Genomic DNA, 22,140 nt, shown 5'->3' on the forward strand with positions numbered 1-22,140 from the left:
GCAAGAAAAACTCAGCTGTCTTCTACATGTGGACAAACACAGGACACATGCAAGACACTGGATAAGACATCAAATATCATAACATACATGATAACATACATCATATTAATCTGATATTTAACTTGTTGATGATGCTCAGAGCTCAGAAGACTTTGGTGTCCTGATGTCATCAACAGGAGCAAACAGTCTGAGCTGTTAACCTGAACATTGTGGAGGGGTTTTCATGTCCCTGTCATACTGGGAGCTGTGGTGTCCCAGCCGTTGCTCCTGGTCGGGTCTTGAGAGGCAAAGTGGTCCAAGGGGAGGGGCCAGACTAACAGTGAGTCAACAGACCCTGATGGATCAGACCTGGAGCACCTCGCCATGACAACACAAACAGAGCGCCCTTCTGGAGGCAGGCTAGAGAGGGAAGCTGCACACGGGACCAAAAATCAGTCAAGTCACTAAACATTTCATTCAGCATGTTGAGTCAGCGTCTGAGACTGCAGAGCCTGTCTGTGATAGAGGTCTCAGGCTGATGCAAATACTTTGATCACAGCCATGGTAAGAGGCATCAATATCAGTTTTCAAATGCTTATTTGGTCAATCAGCCTGTATATATCTACATGGACTTGACTCATGGGGCTCGGTGGGGCACAGTCCCAAAGATCAACATGGAGTCACCATCCTGTGGGCTCACCAGTCGCAGAGATACGCTTCAGGGTCGGGTGCACTGTGAGCTGCAACATTGCCCCGGACAGTTGCATGGTTGATTTTGAAAAGTTTGTGGTCAGTGTACGGAAATTGCTCAACTTCAGCAAACACTGAAATGAAGAGACTCGGAGAACCACAGAGAAAAGTTACAGCCAGTGGGATTACTTTAATTGCAAAGTACAATTCAACAATACAGGTCGTACCTATGACTTTATTTAATGTTTTCCATAATATCTTACTATCTCCTTTGTACTCCTCCAGTTTACTCTGATTATAATTTTTCTTCTTCTGTCTATTCATTTTGGCTACAGTGTTTCTAAATGACCAGTAAGCTCGCCAGTCATGCCAATTTCCAGATGCTACAGCTACTGTTTTCAGTCTGTCTCTTTCTTTCATGGAATTTTTAAGTTCATGATCAAGCCAAGGTGTTCTGATGTTTTTCACAGAAATTTTCTTCATAGGAGCATGTTTATCACAAGCATCCATAAATAAATCCATAAACTTGCATAATGCGGCCTCTGCATTCTTAACATCCAGCACTGAGTTGCACATGATTTTGGACATATCTTTAATAAACTCATCTTCTGAAAAGGACTGATAAATTCCTTTAAAGATTATTTAGGCCCCATCTTGGGATCTTTTGTCCCTACAGTAAATGCTACCATATTATGGTCACTGAAGCCCATTAGTACAGATATAATTTTAGAACATTTCTCAGGAGCATTTGTAAAACAGTGATCTATACACTTTGATGAGACCGCCCCTGCACTGTTAATACTGATCCTTGTTGGTATATTAACCACCTGAGTTAAGTTACATACAGAAGCCACATCACCAAGTTTCTTTTTCAGCGTACAATTATCTGAAAGCCAGTCTATGCTAAAATCACCAAAACAGTAGATTTCATTTTTTGAATCAGCCACATTTTGCAACATTGTACATACATCATCTAAATACACAATACTGGAGCCCGGAGGCCTGTAGCAGCAACAGATTAACAATGGACTTGAATGTGAAATGTGTACCTGTAGCCATAGGGCTTCCACCCCAGTCATTTTCAGGTCCTTCCTTACTTTAACAGGGATGTGACTCTGGATGGATATACACGTGCCACCACCATATTTGTCTCTGTCTTGGCTACAAATGTGATAACCTTGTATATTTAATAGTGTATCACTCATTGAATCATCCAAGTGTGTCTCAGATATGGCCATTACATGTATATTATTTTCTTGCATAATAGAGCTCAACTCATCAACCTTATTCTTTAAACTACAAATGTTCAAGTGTTCAAGTGTTAAATCCTTTTTTGGTAGTTTAAGTATCTTTGCAAAAAAAATAGTTAGAGATCACACACACCCGTATAACCTTAATCCAGCCTTTGCTGGGAGTTTATTTATTACAATAGTTCATTTAGCTCCTCCAAGCTCCTGATGCATAATACTTTAGCCTGTTCTGGATTTCCATTCAATTTGACAAATACCTTACGATTGTGGGTCCACGTAGACTGCAGCTTTCCCTGTTTCCTCAAGAATCTTGCTTTTTTTGCAGTGTCAGCGTTTCTTTTGATGAGATGCTCATTTAGATATACAACAGTGCCCTTTAGCTTTCTGCCCTGTTCAAGTAGGTGAATTTTTTTCTTTCCATTGGCAAATCTGATAATGATGACATGATTGGCTACCCTGCCTGCCTTGTTACCTACAGGAATTGTGTGACATGCTTCTATGTCATCTCTATCGATTGAGATGTTTTTCTCCTGCAGAAAGGCAGTCACTTGGGCTTCAGTTGACTCGTCATTTCTGTCCTTATCTTGTTGGTCTTCTCCCTCCACCGCTTTGGAATATGATTTTGGTTTGATTTTTAGTCCTGTCACAATAACATCATTAATTCCTGAGTACTGCTCCAAGTCCAGCAAGCAGTTCTCTAAAGAGTTCATTCTGTTCTCATGCTCCTCATTTTTCTTCTTGATTTCACTTATTTCCTTCATGAGGTTCATCATGGTACTCATGTTATTTGTCATGTTGATAATGTCCTGAGACATCATGTTTACCACATTCTTCAGGTCTTCTATGTCTTTCTTTAGTTCTTTTGTTGCCATTTTGCTCTGCTGGTATGTTAAAACAAATTAGACAAACACTGACCCAGTAGAGGCGGCTTCTGCTGCGGCCTGGTGGTGGAAGCTGCTGTGGCCTGGTGGTGGAAGCTGCTAATGTCTGGTGGTGGAAGCTGCTGTGGCCTGGTGGTGGTAGCTGCTGTGGCCTGGTGGTGGAAGCTGCTAATGTCTGGTGGTGGAAGCTGCTGTGGCCAGGTGGTGGTAGCTGCTGTGGCCTGGTGGTGGAAGCAGCTGTGGCCAGGTGGTGGTAGCTGCTAATGTCTGGTGGTGGAAGCTGCTGTGGCCTGGTGGTGGAAGCTGCTAATGTCTGGTGGTGGAAGCTGCTGTGGCCTGGTGGTGGTAGCTGCTGTGGCCTGGTGGTGGAAGCTGCTGTGGCCTGGTGGTGGTAGCTGCTGTGGCCTGGTGGTGGAAGCTGCTATGACCTGGTGGTGGAAGCTGCTGTGGCCTGGTGGTGGAAGCTGCTGTGGCCTGGTGGTGGTAGCTGCTGTGGCCTGGTGGTGGAAGCAGCTGTGGCCTGGTGGTGGTAGCTGCTGTGGCCTGGTGGTGGAAGCAGCTGTGGTCAGGTGGTGGTAGCTGCTGTGGCCAGGTGGTGGTAGCTGCTGTGGCCTGGTGGTGGAAGCTGCTGTGGCCTGGTGGTGGAAGCAGCTGTGGCCAGGTGGTGGTAGCTGCTGTGGCCAGGTGGTGGAAGCTGCTGTGGCCTGGTGGTGGAAGCTGCTAATGCCTGGTGGTGGAAGCTGCTGTGGCCAGGTGGTGGTAGCTGCTGTGGCCTGGTGGTGGAAGCTGCTAATGTCTGGTGGTGGAAGCTGCTGTGGCCTGGTGGTGGAAGCTGCTGTGGCCTGGTGGTGGAAGCTGCTAATGCCTGGTGGTGGAAGCTGCTATGGTCTGGTGGTGGTAGCTGCTGTGGCCTGGTGGTGGAAGCTGCTATGGCCTGGTGGTGGAAGCTGCTATGGCCTGGTGGTGAAAGCTGCTGTGGCCTGGTGGTGGAAGCTGCTGTGGCCTGGTGGTGGAAGCTGCTATGGCCTGGTGGTGGAAGCTGCTATGGCCTGGTGGTGGTAGCTGCTGTGGCCTGGTGGTGGAAGCTGCTATGGCCTGGTGGTGGTAGCTGCTATGGCCTGGTGGTGGCTACAGCTGAGGCTGTTGGCTAGTCTGCCACCAGGGATGACAGGTCTAGTTCCAATCCACCAAATATCACTTTTAGATTTCCCAATCCACAGCCATAAATCATCAAACACCACTTCTCATCAACCAGCAGTGAATGAAAGAAGAATTTGACAGCAGTCACAGTCTCTTGTTTATGTGATATCTTGTATGTGGCTGTAGTGTATATATTCCCTGTCCTCTCTTCCAGGAGAGAGTATCAGCCATTGCTCATCTCTCTCTCTCACAGTTCCTCCTCCTCCTCATTTGAATTTGTCTATGTAATCAGGAATTGGGAATAAATCTGGTATTTCCTCCCCCCTCTGCGCCAGAAGGACTCTGCGCACCAATTGTTCAGGGGTTAGCATACTTAGCATTTGTGCTCCTTGTATGCCCATTACAAGGTTCAGCTTCTTGTCCATCGCTCTCTCACACCATTTTTTCCGGATAGGCACGATGCAACATGTCAATAAGGAAAACAAAATTAGTACCATCAGTACAATTATCCCTGTTTTACCCAAAACGGCTCCCCATTTTCCAAAAATTTTCTCTAACCCATCCCACTTGATTCTTCCACTCTTACCAGCATTTTCAGTCATTTCAGATTTTAAGGCTTCAAGCTTACTCATAGCAACAGAAAATGTTCCATCAGGCTAAGTGTTACTCGAAATAAACGTACAACAGAGCGTCCCGAACATTTTACATACTCTCTCTATTTCTGCTAAAATCAGATTTAAAGCTTGCCTATTCTACCACGCCATGGCACTGGTTTTATGCACTTGCTGACCTAATTGCTTAAGAACTTCAAATGTATAGTTGACATATCTCTGTTGGTTGTAGAAGGTTGGTTGTGATCGTACAAGAATTACTCAACATTACAAAAGCAATTCCTTAAAAGGAGTTCTTCCCAGTGACTCAAAAGTACAACAACTCGACAGTATTCAAAAATAACTTCTTATAAGGAGTCCTTCCTATTGGGAAATCTGACATCTGGTCAACTGTTTCTAAGACCTTTTGCAACTGACATTATTTTCATATTTGATATAGAACAATACATTATTTGCCTCTACATCAGCTCTCACACATGGGAGTCCTACAGGGAGGAATCTGGTGGTCCAACATAGGGTTACAGTTGAAATAAAAAACAGATAAAAATAATCAAAGACAAAAGTAAAATATCAACACAGCTATCAGGGCATGGAGAGGAAGCAGTAGGAAGATGTTTGCCTGGCCCTGAAAATGTCCAAAACAATGCAGGGTAAACACATTTGTGGGCTTTAATGTCACTACCAACATTGGTCACATCAGGACGGGTTCTCTCTGGTGTGAACATGTTGGTGGATTTTTAGGTCAAACCGTTCAATACAAGCTTTCTCACACTAGTCACAGCTGTACGGGTTCTCTCCTGCATGCCGGCATTGGTGGGTTCTCAAATTACCGCACCAGGCAAATAATCTTCCACATTGTTCACACCAATACGGTTTCTCTCCTGTGTGAATACGTTGGTGGCTTATCAAGGTCCATCTGCGTGCAAAGGCTTTGCCACATTGATCACAGCTGTACAGTTTCTCTCCTGTGTGAATACGTTGGTGGGTTTTTAAGGTCCATGGCTTTGCAAAGGCTTTGTCACATTGATCACAGCTGTACAGTTTCTCTCCTGTGTGAATACGTTGGTGGAATTTTAAGGCCCCTGGCTGTGCAAAGGCTTTGCCAAATAGACCACACCTATACAGTTTCTCTCCCGTGTGACTGCGTTGATGGGCTTTCAAGTATTCTGATCGTGTGTAAGCTTTGCCACATTGATCACACTTGTACGGTTTCTCTCCTGTGTGAGTGCGTTGATGGGCTTTCAAGTATTCTGATCGTGTGAAAGTTTTGCCACATTGATCACAGCTGTACGGTTTCTCTCCTGTGTGAATTCTTTGGTGAGTTTCAAGGGATGCGCGTTGCGAAAACGTTTTCCCACACTGGTCACGGCAGTGCGACTTCTCTGCAGTGTGAACACAGTGGTGACTTTTTAAGCTACATAGAGTGGTGAAAGCTTTCTCACATTTGTCACAGCTAAACAGTTTCTCTGCTGTGTCAGTGTCTTGTTTTTTTGAGGTCCCTGACTCTGTGAAATCCTTCCCACTTTGGAAAAAACTGGACAGTTCCCCTTCAATGTGAATGCATTGATGGGCTTTGAGGGCACTGCAGCGCAAAAATGTTTTCTCACATTGGTCACAGCTGTATGGTTTCTCTCCAGTTTGAACTCTTTGATGAATTTTTAAAGATCCAGATGTTGTGAAGGATTTGTCACGGTGGTGACGTATAAGTTCCTCTCTTCCTCTCTGTTCCTATAGCAACAGAAAAAGAGTTCATGAGTTGTCACGGTGCAGCGAGCCAACTAAAACCATGAATAACATTGAAAGCATGTCTGCCAAGCATAACCCACAATGTCTGACTAATGCATTACCACCAACAAATGTTATGATAAATAACTTACAGAATAGTTTTTATTTAGGTTTTGACTTTTGGATTGGAATTGATACCAATACTACTTATCAATGCGACTCTCACTGATACTTCTCTCCATAATTTAGTGGTTTAGTGGTTTTGGGTTGGACCTGAGATTCTTGACTTGTGCTCATGTCTCCCCCATGACTGTACAGGCTAACCGACACACCAAAGTCTTTTCTCATTTCCTTTAAATATTTATCAGTTACTTTTCACAACCCACATAAACCATTTGTCATAAATCAGACCAGACTGCTTTCATTGACTTAACAAGGGCAGCATCTACAAACCCGACACAGTGGGTGGCGCTACATGTACATTTAAACTTGCTTTGCAAGCCGCCAATAAACACAGAGAAGAAGAACAACTGCAGCACGCTGTCTAGAGGGTAAAACACGTCGCAGTGTGGACGTCTTTCACAGTTTCAGAGGAAGACAACAGGATTACACCGAGGGTCTGATGTCTCATCACCCGACAACCCCCAGATCAACAAACTCCCTGGAACCGGTGAACAGGTTATATATCCCGCTTTATAGCCACAGCACTGAAGGACCGTCTCCAGAGCGTTAGCACGAGCTAATTAGTTGCAGCGACTAACATCCAACTAGGCTTGGGCGATTGGACAAATATATCGCCAATCGCCCATCAGGTGAGTCCATCACGGTTGGTTTCATTTTTGGCGATTTTTTGGGCGATTTTTGTCATTTTATTTTGCTAAATTAATGGTCTGTCTCTACAGAATTCAACTCGGTACATATAGCTAGTCCATAATTAGGCCTAGCCTACTATGTAGAGCACAATTCAAAGTGTGTGCGTATTGGAACTGGCAGCTTCACACTGATTTCTGACGAGTCTTTCACAAAACACGTCAGTGATGGCGGAGCTGAACGTTACGGCCGGGGTGCACCGAGCACGTCAGCGGCGCAACACATCTGCAGCGTGAGTCCCGTAGCAGCTCGCATCCCTGTTAATCAATTACAGCGGCTCCACTGGCAATGGGAGCGGCACAACAACTCTCTATTTTAGGATGCTCTTCTATTTTTGTTGCGCTACGCACCCCTACGCGCACCCCTAAGAGCCGTCAGACTCTTTTTAAAATGGTGTCGGACAGTCATTTTCAGCCCGTCTTTACTGCTTATTACTCAGCAAAGATCTCAAGGTGATTTTTTTTTTTTAGTGAATAAGAGTATAGCCTGTAGGCTGTATGTTTCAGTAAAATTTCAATTCAATAATTTTGACATTAAAGACCACAGTCAGAGGATAAGGTGCAGGTAAATTTATTCAAACAGAATAAACAGTTGGTCGGTCCACAAAAGTAACACAGTAACAGTAGCCTATGATAAATAAGTAAATATAAACGAAGGACATTGGAAAAATAAAGTGCAAAAATCACACAATCACATAAAATAATGATGTCCACTCCCTTTGCGTTGTCTTTAACTCAGAAACACAGTGTTTTACATGTTTTTGGAGAGGAAAATGACCATGTTAACCTTATCTGGCTTAAGCAAAGTGCGCAAGACAAATTTCCCTTAGGGGACAATAAAGTATCTATCTATCTATCTATCTATCTATCTATCTATCTATCTATCTATCTATCTATCTATCTATCTATCTATCTATCTATCTATCTATCTATCTATCTATCTATCCATCCATCCATCCATCCATCCATCCATCCATCCATCCATCCATCTGGTTAACAACGTTACCAGCCGTGCTAAACACCCTCTCTGATGGCGTGCTTGTTGCCGGTATGCACAGATATTTCCGTGCCATGTTGGAAATGAGTGGACTCGCAAAGCACGCTGCATTTTTTTAGCTGCATTCATGTGGTGTCGGGAGATCCGAGTTGCTGGGTTGTTTTTCTGACATGAGGTGGCGTTCATGTGAATTATCCCATTCTGAAAGTCATTTTTCGATTCTTTCTGACATCACATGAATTTAACATCCCCCCTCTTTTTTTTTTCTCCGCCACACACACAACTGCCGAATATATCGGCAACCGCCGGTTGAAGGGCTGACGGTGGCCAAACCGCTCCACTGAGGATGCCATCGGCATAGCTCTCCACGCTGTGCTTAACCATCTGGAACACCCGGGGAGCTACGCCAGGATGCTCTTCATAGACTACAGCTCAGCCTTCAATACAATACCGGACATCCTAGTTGAGAAACTTTCTAACCAAGGCCTGTCCACCCCCATCTGGTCCTGGATCAAAGACTTTTTGACAAACCGCCCATAGGTCGTCAGAATTGGCCCCCACTTCTCCTCCCCCTCACCCTCAGCACAGGTTCCCCACAAGGTTGTGTACTGAGCCCACTCTTGTACACACTGTACACTTATGACTGCACACCAGCCCATCCCTTGAACTTGGTCATTAAGTTCGCAAACGACAGGACTGTGGTCGGGCTCATCTCAGGTGGAGATGGATCTGTATACAGGGACAAGGTTGACAGACTGGCAGACTGGTGCTCAACAAACAACCTTTCACTGAACACAACAAAAACAAAAGAGCTCATTATGGACTTCAGAAAAGACAGTGCAGCCCCGACCCCACTCCTCATCAATGGGGACCCAGTGGAACAGGTCCACTCGTTCAGGTTCCTGGGGGTCCACGTCGCAGATGACCTCTCCTGGTCTGTTGACACCACTGCGGTGGTGAAGAAGACCCAGCAGCGACTCCATTTCTTGAAAGTGCTCGGGAAAAACAACCTGAAGGAGAAGATGCTACCTCCCTCTCTCGGCCCCTCCCTCCCTCTCTCGCCCTCCTTCCCTCTCTGGCCGCTCGCACCCTAGGATTCTACGCGCGCGTGAAATGTTTTTGACAATTTGGGGTGGAGACTAAGGCAGGCTCTGGCCCTTTTATGATTGCTCACTTTGGACGCCGATCACACCCACACGGACCATCGCTGTTGCCAACTGCCATAAAGGAAGAAGAAGAAGAAGAAGAATGGCGACCGTGACAGCTGAAGATTTTCAAGTAAGTTAAATGTTGAAAAGTTACTTATAAATGGCATTGTCTAATCCAGCAAATTACTTAATACATATGCATACAACGGCTTCGGCTAAGTTAACTAGCGTTGTAGGCTAACGTTACATCAACACTAGTATGCTTTCATTTTAAAACATCTTATTTTTGCGGGGTTTGAGCCTGGCGTCGTTATAGTATGGATGTTTGTAAAGGAAGATAAGGTAACCTTGCTGAGAGCCAGCTTCTGCAGTAGTAACACGCAGACCTGAGCTGCTGCTAGGGGATGTGGATGTAGGGCCTCGGGCCGCTGTTCACATAGCCGGTCCGGCCGCGGATCCACCAGAACTCATTCACTAAACAAACATTTTAACAGTTGTTTGTTTGTCATCTTGCAGACAGACCTGACAAAGCATCAATTCAGACTTTTTATGAATCGGCATCATGATGTTGTCATTTCGGGATACTTTTTATCACTTTATTACAATTAAATCTCATGAAAATCTAAGTTTATTTTGGCGAGGCTCATGAGACAGTTTGTTTTGGTGTACAGGCAGTACACAACTGCGAACCCTAACGGTGAAAAGATATCGCTTTTTGCCCCTTTAAGCAATGGAGAACTGAATAATATATCATATTGAGTTATTAGCCTTAATATTATTAAGAGAGTACAATTAACTTGCTAACTTGATCAATATAAGAGGAAATACACAGACCCCTCGTCTGCTTTTATGTAACATTAAAGTTGTGTAACTGCTGCGCTAGTTAACGTCATAGTCCGGTCAGCTCTGTGAAGAGAAACGCCTTTTTTCTAATGCCGTCCGTCCTAAGTTATTATAAGTTAATACCAGTGATGTGAGTTGTATTAAATGTACCCACTTATGCCATTTAAAGTGCTCAAATAAGTTCGGGGGTAGGCTATATAACTACACACCTGTCGCATCTGTTCACCCAGTCTTATATAAAATACACTAAAGAATACAGTAACAAAGTAATTTCCTATTTAACTTAATCCTTTCAGTCAAAATATAGACCACAGGGGCTATATTCATAACATGAATATAGACTCACTGAAACCTCCAATTGAACTATTTTAAGGGATGCAACATTAGCAGCCTACAGGTTGTTTTGGAGGTTAAATAAAAAGGGGGAAAAAAGTCAGGCTTGGGTTGGTTTGGGGCCTGAGAATTATGATAAACCAGTGAGCCGGGCCGGGTGCGGGCCCAGATTCTAGGCCTGTGCAGGCCACTAGTTAGTGCTACATGTGCAAAACGATACCAATTGCATAACCACTACAAGTAAAAATCCTGCATTCAAACTTTTTAAACAAGAAGTGGGTTTAACTTGTTGGGTAGCCACACTGTCACATTGTTTATCTTGTATTTTTGTGTCCTGCAGGTAGATTTTGAATGAAAATCTTCATCAAATTGTTATCAGAACATGGGGGAGCCAAAAGAGGTGAATTATTGTTTTAAAATGTTTAATGCTACATAAAGCTGTTCCTTTTTGGAGGTGTTTGTTACAACAAGTACATTTCTTAATTTCTACTGATTTTCTTTAGGAGGAATTGCGCAACGTGGCATTAAATTTGGTTGCCATGTTGAGAACTTCGCTGAGCAATCCAGCGGCAAACAGTATGTATCATGATATGTTGCATATTTGGAGTGGGACTTTGAAGTTAGTGAGTCGTAACTTTACCTCAGACATGATGACTTGAATAGCTTGCTTGTGTTTATTACACATTTTCAGTTTGAATATTAAATATCAAAATAAACATTCATAGTGTTCACATTACACTACAAGTGTTGTGTGCCAGTCATATTATACACACTATGGTGCCGGGGCATTATACACCTATTGCTGGCATTTATGTTCCTACATGTGTCAAATACAAAAGATGCCATATGTATGGAGGATTTTGAACTGTTAAAAGGCAACTGTGATGGAGCTGACAACTGAGTAACAAAATTGTAGTAAAGAGTAATGTGTTACTTTTGCTGCTGAGTAATAAGTAATGTAATTACCTTTACAATGATTAATCTGAACACAGAGAAATAAAATCATAACTGATAACATTGAGGCACATAGGAGACTGACATAGGAGCACATGAACAGATAAAAATTAAGTGAAGTAAATGGCTTTAAAACAATGTAATTTAACATAATGTAAGTAGAGGGTAAAAGAGCATACATGAATGAAATACATATGAAAATTAAAAAATGAAGTAAATCTAGGTTAAACACGCAAAACATTAAAATCAGCAAATGATGTAAACAAAGGTTAAAACGGCATACGTGAGTGAAATACAGATTAAAAACAGTAAATGAAGAAAATATAGTTTACAGAATAATTTGAAGTAAATACAAGTTATATAAAGCTAGTTAGACAAGTCAGCTAAATTGCCAAATATAGTACTGTTTTCTCTTCATAAATACCGTATACTGCAGGTAAGACTGTAGTATATTATCTTGGGGGAGGAAAAAAGTGACTTGACTTGGGACTTGAGTTGCTTTAACTTTGACACAACTTGAGATAAGCTGTGATGTGACTTTACTTGCCTCATAAAAAATGACTTGAGACTTGGACCAAATGAATTGAGTCACATATCTGCCATTTATAGATATATAAATAAATAAAAACCTTTTATCATACAGCTCATCAATTAATTTAGCCTGTAACAGTAATTACATGATGACATTGAATTATTAATGTTGAATTTATTGTTAATGAAGTTCAGGGACAGAGCGCTCCACAATCCAGGTCTGCTAGGGGCACCACGCAGGACAGATGCCAGGAACCAGCAGGGCAGAGTTCTGCCCCTTTAACGGCACAGAGACCTTCAGGGACTGTTCAGAGCAACATGGCCAGGTTTGGATGTTGTTCAAAGGATGCATTAGGATGATTTTTTTTGTTGTTTGTTATCTGTAAATGATAAAAGCAGGGGGAAAGACCAACACAGAAGCATCAACAAGAGCCATCTTTAGTTCCTCACACAGTTGTTTGACAGTTGAGATGTCGGAATAATTTGAATTTTTGCTACACACTTTCTTTCAGGTGTTTCCCTGGAATATTTAGACAAAATTCTAGATCTCTCTCCAAAAAAAGGACAGGCACCAAACTGACCCCAGTCCAGTTCTTCCTACTGCATAGCTCCACAGAAAAGACGCCAAAACCCTCTGAGGAGCTGAAGCTTCTACAGGCTGGGTTGGGAAAAAGGACTGCAAATGTTCCAGAGGATGCTGGCCATAAGGAGGTATGTGATCTGGTATGACATTGTTAGTGAAGCAAGGTAAAAAATTTAAATTTGCACAAAATAGAGGCAAGCCTTATTAAAACAGAATATCCAGCTACAGATTATGCCTGATCTTTGCAACCAAATATTTCATTTATTCTAGGAATGCTGGCATTAACTCTAATAAACATATTTATCTTGTGCTCATTTATTTGAAACATATTTTCTCATCTTACATCCATAGATCACAGACATTCTTTGTGAGACATATCTGAAAATGTCTGATCTGGAGGGGGCCTGGATGCTTCACAAAGCCATGGGTAAAAAGCAAGATATAAATCTTAAAATTGACTAATTTTTTTTTCTCAAAGTGAAGAAAACTTTTTTTTTTATTTTTATTTTTTTTGTAAAGTTGTCATTTTTGAAAAGTATGATCCTTAAAAACAAGGAGTTGACCAGAAATAATTTGATATTATTATTTGATATTTATTTAATATTTGATATTAAAACCCAAACAGGAGGATCAGGTCAACGGAAACTGAACCTTTTGTCACCAGAAGAGGAAGGATACACGGGGGCTAGTCTTGTGAAGACCTGGGGAGGCAAGGGCTGTCTTTATATTATGCCTATCCAGCACACTCTGGACATTTCTCCCCTGCCTTTCACAGCTCCGGAGTTCAGGGCCATGCCGAAAGCTCGGTGTGTGTCATGCCAGGAGTCTGTGCCGCTGCAGCTCCTCAGTCTCCATGTCAAGACATGTACCAAGTCTAACGGCACTGATGAGGTATGGCTTGCTCTCAATAAACTATAACATTGATTTTCTTTCTCTCTGTCCGATGTACAGCTTGGTTTACAGAGAAACTATTTGAAGGTGGGACCATGTTTGCAGTGTCCCCATTAGCTTACCAAAAAAGTTAATAAGTGTTACGACCCCTCCCTCTCTGTCTGTAGTTTTGTCACAGGCCTCTACCTGCAGGCAGTCACGGAGGGTTGTTACGATAATGTGGTGGCACCTGTGTAGGCCTCCTCCAAGGCTATGTTTCCACATAGCCGGCTATTTTCATATACGGAGACATTTCCCTTCGTTTGTGCCGAATTCTCCTCTGAAAACTATTCTTTCTAAAAACTCTGGCCAGGGTGGAGATTTTGGAAAACTCCGTTTTGCCCATTTGCATGTCAACTGGGGAAGACGGACTTCAGAGGAAGTGATGCATTGTTGTTGTTGCTATTTTGTGGATTCTGATTGGCTAACGTGGGTTTGAGCTTCACATTACGCTGCCACCTACCGGTTTGGCATGCTCTTGACGGCATATATACACCTATACACGGTTTAGTGTAAACCGAAAGCTTTTCTGAAAACGGACAGCTGTGCACAATATTATTTTTTAAAAACGGAGAGAGTGAAATATCTGTTGATGAAAATACCCGGCTATGTGGAAACGTATCCCAAGGCTACAAGCTTGGTCATTGTTTGTCTCTCTCCCCAAGGCTCCACATCTCTCTGTTTTTGGTTAGATTGTCCTTTGAGAAATGTGTATGTATTGGTGGATGCAGCAACACTCACCCATACATTGTACTTACTACTGATGCATTTACTCTCCACATCTCATCGCTGTTGTTACTAGTTATGTTAATTTATTTGAAATAACACATCCAATTGGCACTTTTTTCTGACTGGTCTCCCATCTTTGTCACAATCATTGAGACGTTTGCAACATATGATACACTTGTTTATATCTATTCTTTCTATTTTCTCACTCTGTTTACTTGTACAGATGAACTCTGATGATGACATTATCAACTTGGATGATCAGACATTGGTAAGCAATCAAAACAAATATTACACAGGGATTTAGACATCATATATAGTATTTACTATTAAGCCAGAGATGTATTATTTTTATTTACTGATACATATAACAACCCAATTGTTTTATAGGTGTCCACTGATGTGCAGCCATCATTATTGGACAGAAAGGTGAGCAGACAGCAGTGATGCATCAAATGGCTTCTGTTTCATTTTAAGAGATTGAAATCCATAGGTTGATTGTTAACAAAATACATGATGACCTAATAATGTTTTAACAGGCGTCCACTGATGTGCAGGTATCATACTTGGACAGTTAGGTGAGCGGACTGCAGTGCTACATCAAAACAGGGTTTGCATGATTATGTAAAACCTGGAAAACTAATGGAATTGTGAAAATGAATTTTCCATGCCTTGGAAATTCAGATTTCTGGTGTAAATGCGTTTCATTGCGCTAGCTCGGAAACATAGCCTTCCACATTAAATTGATGTTTGTTTGGATCCTTTCCGAGCACAAAAAATGAGTGCTTGAGAACTACATTAACTACTTGAGGGCCAAGAATGAAGAGAAACGTCATGTGCTTTAAATATGACTTAGTGTGTGAATTACCGTGACAATTAGGGGGTCTCCCCTGGTGTTCCGTGTCAAACCAAAGTCTTACAAATAGGCTACAGTCTACACAGACGCAAACTGCATGCTACACATGCTTTTTACAGGAAAGCCACTCACACAACAATGCTATGACGTCAATCCAACCGACTCGGTCTGCTTGAATCCTGCCCGAATTCCCGAGTCGGGGTCCCGAGCTCAACGTTCTATTGCACTTTTCCGGTGCGGCACATGTTACTGTAATCATGGGCACAAGAGCTCCGTCTCTTATAAAACATCCTCCAAATTTCCTACAACATTATCCATGACCTCTAAAACTTACTGTAGGACCCCCAAAACATTCTCCAGGTCCTCAAAAACTTTATTCAGGAGCTCTACAACATTTAAAACAAAACAAAAAAAGATTATTGGATGTATTCCATGGTGGATTGTTTTCATGTATTGTTTGTCGTTTGTTTCTTTGTCCTGTTTTGAACATGCAAGACCTAGGTACGTAAGAAAGAATAGCATGTACAATAACCATTGACCTGTTTTACATGATCTATACTCATCTTTAGACCATGGGTATTTAACAGTTGTTTTATTGTCATAGGTTGCCTGTCCAGTGTGCTCTCAAGAATTCTCAAAGTATGACATCCACATACACGCCAGTGTCTGCGGCGAGAGGTACAAGCATTTTGAAGTAATGTTTGAATTCTTTGGACAGCTAATGACATCATCTGCATTTATGTAAATTAAAAAATGGTGTTACATCTTTACAGTGACACAAATGAGGGACATGATGATCTTCTTGAGAAGACCCAGGAAGAGTACAGCAGGTATGCAGTAGAATGCAGTTTGTAATGTGACTGGATAATGATGCTTGCCTTGTGGACCTAAATTGTCACTAATGTCTCTTTTTTTTTTAGGATTTCAGACATCCTGAATTCACTAAAGAAAAAAGTCGACGAGTCACAGACATTTAACATTAATGTCCCGAGGGAGAACCTGTTTGAAAGGGGGATGAAACAGTGGTCCCGACAAAAGGGAACATCCCCGAAGAATCTCCTCCAGGTGTCCTTCATTGGAGAGTATGGAATCGATCAAGGTGCTCTTCGGAAGGAGTTCCTCACTGGTATGTGTTCCACACCCAAGGCCAACACAAATGATTAATTGAAAATTAAGAAATCAGTGTGGATAATATTTTGCATTTGACATAAGCTGATTTTTCTGGACAGAAATGGTGCGGGGAATTGAAATGCATTTCTTTGAGGGAGATGGAGAGAGGGGCAAAAACCCCAAGTACAGTATCCTGGATTACCAGGACTGCAATTTCAAGTATGTGCTACAGTGTCATATTAAATATAAAACATATAGTTAAATTAGTACAAACATTCCAAAAAGATTACAACAATGCTATTTTGTGGTAAACTGTTTGCATATTTGTCACAAAAGGACATGTGGGGAGATCCTGGCAACAAGCTTGGTGCAGGGGGGTCCTGCACCAAGCTCAAGTGTCTGCTCCAGACATTAAAAACTTGAAGAACGAGGTATTTTCACAGTTTCATAGAAATAAATCCATGCATCATTCGTTCTTTTGATATATTGAAAATCAAACCAAAAAATGATTTTTTTTTAAAATTCACACTTTTGATTTTATTCTCAAATCAAAAATGGGGAGAAAAAAAACTGTCCAAAATTGATTTTGATTTGTTTGATGTGGAAATTGTATGTCTCGGCTGTTCCGCTGTCCACGTTGTCCGAGTTATCCCATTTTGGATGTATTGAGTTATTGCTGAAAGACTTCAGCAACGGACAGCGCTCAGCCCAGAGCAGATTTTTATTTTATTTTATCAAAGATATATCAAATGTGGAAATAATTATCTCATAAAAACAGATGAATAAAGAACTGATGGATGAATGTAATACGCCACCGTAGGGGGAAGGGGACTGTTGTTGCTTAAAGGAGAAGTTCCGTTTTTTTACAACCCTGGACCTTATTTCTGGCATTATTTGCGGTCGTTTACTCACCCAGATTACTTTGGTGTCATTTGGAGTCGTTGGGAAGATATTTAGATCCAGTCAAGGCAGCGTATATCCATATAATGGGAGTTTGCGGGGCAACGAGAATGCAACCTCTAAATAACGCATTATCTACCGCTAAACTCGTTAATTCCACCAATATTTTTTCATAAATCGCTAGTGTAGACTGTTGACCGCATGACGGTGTAAAATGAACCCTCACTGTCTGCTGAGCAGCTCTGACCGTCACCTTTTAGAGTGTTTGCACCGACATCACAGGTTGGAAATGTACCTGGATGTCGGCCATATTGGAAGTACTTGCTCAGAGATGACATGGAGTTAGTAGGTAAATATCGTTGTTTCTCCTGCTGTCCGAGTCATTCTCTGTAAAGTCTAGCCGTTTACGCACATTCCTCTGGGCTTTATAGTAGTTTAGACATTTTAAATCCTGCTTAAAATGAACTTTCAGCGTGCTGTCCATTGTTTGTTTACATCCGAGTACTTCCAATATGGCCGACATCCAGATAACTGGTTAACTGTTGGTGGGTGCAAACACTCTTAAAAGTGCCGGTCAGAGCTGCTCAGCAGACTGTGAGGGTTCATTTTACACCTTCATGCGGTCAACAGTGTACACTAGTGATTTATGAAAAAATACTGGTGGAATTAACAAGTTTAGCGGCAGATAATATTATAATAATATATTTAGAGGCTGCATTCTCGGTGGCCCATAATGCCAGAAATAAGGTCTAGGTTGTAAAAAACAGAAGTTCTCCTTTAAAAATAGACATTACATTGTTAGTGTACAATTGTGGTACATTAGCTGAGCTTTATAAAGGGTCAGGGTCCTGCATCACTCTGTTGGGGTTCTTTTCGCAATAATGACTGGCTCTGTCTACATTCTGCTTATTACACAGCTACTTACTAGAGAAATTTATAATATAGACAAATTATTGATTTAAATGTTTGTTTGTTTTTTAAAGCAGGCTGTGTCTGCTGCGCCCATATAGCATTCATGTAGCAACATATATAGTCTTGAACACTGCCATAACCCATACTGTGCTCCATGCCTGTCTTTAATTTAGTTTTTCTTTGTCATCCAGCTCTGTCTGCGCTGTTTCATGTTCGTCTAACATGAATCCAAGTTTCTTGCTCTCCAAATATATTTAGATTAATATGAAAAAATGTTCCATGCTGATCAGATGAAATCTGAGTAAAAGTAACTTTTCCGCCACAGGGTGTCGTCAATGAGCTAAACATTAATTTTACCAGACATTTTCCTACGGATTGATATGATTAGGCGTGGTCATTATCCGAGCTGCTTCCCTAGAAACAGTCTGCTATCCAGAAATAACAGACGTTACAATGCTGTATTTGCCCAATCAGAATATTATTCCACAAATTCAACTAAGCCATGTAATAATTGTGATATACTTGGCTGTTATTTTGGATCAGAGCAGGCGGCCTCTGTGCTGTGGGGGTATTGCGCAATACCAGCAAGAACGCATTGTGTCAACCTGACAACGGAGCGTTCTGTGTGCTCGTGACATTGCGAGTTCATTCCTCTGAGATAAGAACATTCTCCCTAAGGACACAAGTCCGTTCTTTGCAGTCTCGGGTTTGAGAAAGGCCCAGTTACTTCAGCATCCTCCTCTGCTTCTTCTCCTCTGAGATTTATTGGTGGTTGAAATTACAACTTCCAGGTCACACAAATCAGATTACATATGTAGGAGCCAGGTTGTTCATTTTCTGTTTTGTTTGTGGGTGTTGTGCACGTTTGTGCCAGTAGGTGGCAGTATCTGTTCAAACTTGTTGTTTTCTGTCTATAGTCAGGTGGGTTAATCAGCGCAGGTGCACACGCTAGGGAAGCCATACGGTTTTTGAACGTGCCATGGCGTGTAACGCCGCAGGTCAGAGTATTCCGGGTAAGTTATTATGTATTGAGTATAAACAGTATATACTTTGCCTCGGTTGTATAATAAATCAGCACAAAGAAAGGTAAATGTTTGGACATTTTTGCTGTTTGTGCACTTACACTAGCACCTACACACTGGCACGCGTACAAGCCCTTCAGACCAGTGTGCGCAAATAGTAGCAAAGGAGGCCACTATAACATATTAAAATCATTTTCAGCCTGTGGCTTGTTTTTCCAATTTCCTATTTTTGATCTGAGCATAGAAATTAAGTGCGAAAAACCTTTTTTGTATCAAATTCACACAAGAATAATGAAATAAATTGTTTCTTCATTTTTGGATTTTAGATTTTCAATTGAATATTACAAGATCGAATGATACGTGGATTCATATACTCTTTTAAAATGTTTCTCCATCACCAATATCAAGGTTTATTTTGTTTTCAGGTGGAAAACGCTGAGGAAGAAAAACTAATAGAATTATCGGACGCAATTGTGGCCTGTGGCTACATGGGGCCAATAAACATGGACAAAAAATAGGCCATCATCGAGTATGTCCACAGAGTATTAAAATATTTGTCACCAGATGCTTCAGTGATAATTTCACTCTAATACAGTCTTTTTTCTACAGTTTTACAGTTCTCTTGTTTTTTCTTTACTAATTATTAGTGCTATCACCATGCATTCACTGGTGAGGCTGATTCCCATCTTGCAGCAGCTGCAAGATGGATTGCGGCTGTATGGAATCGACGCAGTCTTGGCGCAGCACCCAAAGCTTTGCCAGCAGCTGTTTGTCCCCGGACATATAAAAGAAGTCAGTAACGTTGAGAACTATTTATTAATGAAATGGACCAAACATTACAATGTGCTATACATGCAAGTTTTGTGTGTAATTCTTCCCCTTAAGGATTTACTGTGTTTCTGTATTTAATCTGTTTCTCTGATTAGGTGGACTCTGAGTTCCTTGTACATGCACTGTATCCAGATTTCAGCGAGGAAGGGTCTGTCAAACGGCAGCGAGAGATGAAAGTCATCAACTTTCTGCAGGATTTCCTGCAAAAGCTGGAAGACGGAGGTAACAAACTGCATAGCACCATTTTTTGCCATAACCTTTGTCTACCACTCTTACCTTAGCTTAAAGGTTGAATATGGAGAATGCTTATTAAAAGCTATATTTAAAAAAAATAATACATCCACAGTGCTTTTAGAGGGGTGCAGAATAAAAGTATAGCGTTTCCTTGAAAAATTATATTTAGTCTGAATTAAATAATTTAACAAATTTTGATGGGATTGACAATGACTTCATGTTTACATCGTACCAGCCAGGCATTGCGGGTTGCCAGGTCTCGTAAAATGGCGGAGTCTGCAATTGCTGCAGCTGCTTCAAAGCCCCGGCGAACGGTGCGTTATCCGTCCCAGCAGCAGAGTGAGCGGAGAAGGGCAAAAATGTGGGTCAATATGAAATGAAGTAGTTTCATGTAATGTCCGGCCACGGGAGGGTTTTAACCATTTATAACGTCCTGCTGTTAGCTAGACATCCTGATTTCCAAAAAACTGAATAAATACCACACATAGCAACATATATAGCTAGGCTAACGTTAAATAATGTAAAATAATGTTGTAAAATTAATTGATTAGTGGAAATGAATCATTACCGTGTATTATTCATGGCTTGACATGGTGCAGCTGATATCAAAAGAACCTGGCAACCCGACTTCTGGAATTAATTTCGGCTGTTGTGACGACGATCTTGAGACACTAGATGTCGCTATTCTGCTCATTCTCCATATTCAACCTTTAATACACTTGTTTTCCACCTCTTTGATGTTTGTACATTTATAGCTTTCCACGCTAGTTTTAGGTTTATACACATTCTGTCAAACTTTATATGTAATGTACACATTTCAGAATTTCTTGTAGTTTGATAAGCCTGCCAATTCTATGATCAAAGGCATTGTACCAACAGAAATGTTTGAAATTACTTATTTGTATTTTTCTCTATGAAGCAGAAGCAGAAAACCAAGAAGAGGATCGTAAAGTAGACAACCAAAAGAGTGGAGCTCTGAGGGAGAGTCACGTGGCGGCTGTTCCCGGAACAACTGGCAGGGGGAAGCATCTCTCAGTCCGGAGCTTCTTCCAATGGGTCACAGGTCATGCACATGTTCCACTGATTGAATCAGAAAGAGATGCATTCCAGATAACTGTTAATTTTGAACATGACTGTGAGTCACAGTATGGGGCACATAGACATTGTTATCCTATTGTCAATGCTTGTGCAGTTGGCATTACATTTCCTATACGCCACTTGGGAACCTACCATGATTTTGAGGAGAGCCTAACCACGGCAATCCGTTTTGGATACGAGTTCAGCAGGCACTGAGGTAGCAGTCTGAGGGTATTAGCAGACACTATGGTACTGTAGCATTCCTAAGTTCCACATCTGTTTTGAAGTTGTTGTTTAAAGGAATATTCCTCAAGAACATTCTGAATAGGGCTGTGTAAGTAAGATTAATATTTGTTCGGTATGACCTGTTAATATGTTGCTGTACTGTCTTTTTATAATAAACTTTTGTAATAAACTTTTATACCAGAAACACTTCTATGCTGAAGCTTGATATTACACTTTCAGGGGGCCAATTTCAGAAAGCAAGTTTTGCGAAATGCTGGAGTCTGAAATGAGGGAAAGTCTGGGTTTTATGTTTCAGAAAGGGAGGTAGGTAACTCACACCAGAGAGTGGTAACTCCAGCCTGTTTCATAGAGGTAACTGAAGCTCAGAGCGTTACAATGGCAACTAAGTCTGTGAACCTAACCTGGTCGAGAGCAGTTTTCTTCAATAAACTCTAGATTTTCTGTGTCCTCCTATTTACAGAGCCAGAGACGGTTTAATTTACTCATTAATTCAGTTTGTATCAAAGCTCATTAATTAGTGGATATTTACAGTCAGAATGTAAATCATGGTTGGATATTATTTTGTTACTCAAGAACCATCAAAAGTTGGCACTTTTATGCTTATCAGTCGTTTGTTGTTTTTTTTTTTTACTTATGTTTTTGCTCACATTGAACTGTTAGATGGTGTGAATTCACCCTCAGCTTTGAATAAAACCTCTGCATGTCCTCTTAGGTAGGGGGCATATGTATCCCAAGTTAGTGAAGCCTTAGCTATTGTTTGTT

At 41.5% G+C, this 22,140-nt stretch overlaps 1 protein-coding gene and 1 pseudogene across 2 annotated transcripts; one reads left to right on the forward strand and one right to left on the reverse strand.

Annotated features, from left to right (window-relative positions):
• LOC125883756 (zinc finger protein 501-like) overlaps positions 1 to 22,140 on the reverse strand; it is a 93,280-nt pseudogene that overhangs the window by 59,291 nt on the left and 11,849 nt on the right.
• On the forward strand, positions 8,457 to 21,744 carry LOC125883757 (uncharacterized). Of its 2 annotated transcripts, XM_049568290.1 has the most exons (19): positions 8,457 to 9,420; positions 10,807 to 10,866; positions 10,970 to 11,042; positions 12,142 to 12,277; positions 12,464 to 12,662; positions 12,886 to 12,961; positions 13,160 to 13,425; positions 14,417 to 14,461; positions 14,581 to 14,619; positions 15,651 to 15,724; positions 15,820 to 15,876; positions 15,967 to 16,172; positions 16,276 to 16,375; positions 16,493 to 16,587; positions 18,886 to 18,981; positions 19,416 to 19,519; positions 19,638 to 19,782; positions 19,917 to 20,043; positions 20,975 to 21,744. In XM_049568290.1, exons 2-14 carry the CDS (start codon positions 10,849 to 10,851, stop codon positions 16,569 to 16,571), a joined length of 1,368 nt encoding a protein of 455 aa, XP_049424247.1. In that variant the 5' UTR covers positions 8,457 to 9,420; positions 10,807 to 10,848; the 3' UTR covers positions 16,572 to 16,587; positions 18,886 to 18,981; positions 19,416 to 19,519; positions 19,638 to 19,782; positions 19,917 to 20,043; positions 20,975 to 21,744. The 2 variants fall into 2 exon arrangements, with proteins under 2 accessions (XP_049424247.1, XP_049424248.1); XM_049568291.1 differs by lacking the exons at positions 16,276 to 16,375; positions 16,493 to 16,587.

Source organism: Epinephelus fuscoguttatus, linkage group LG23, assembly GCF_011397635.1.
Source record: "Epinephelus fuscoguttatus linkage group LG23, E.fuscoguttatus.final_Chr_v1".
In the NCBI taxonomy this organism is placed as follows: Eukaryota; Metazoa; Chordata; class Actinopteri; order Perciformes; family Serranidae; genus Epinephelus; species Epinephelus fuscoguttatus.

Bases quoted from the DNA above. Each gene is read 5' to 3' on its own strand.
- LOC125883757 (XM_049568290.1), top strand. The intron at 12,962-13,159 runs GTAAAAAGCAAG...AAACCCAAACAG, and splicing joins GATGCTTCACAAAGCCATGG to GAGGATCAGGTCAACGGAAA. The intron at 15,725-15,819 runs GTACAAGCATTT...ACATCTTTACAG, and splicing joins GCCAGTGTCTGCGGCGAGAG to TGACACAAATGAGGGACATG.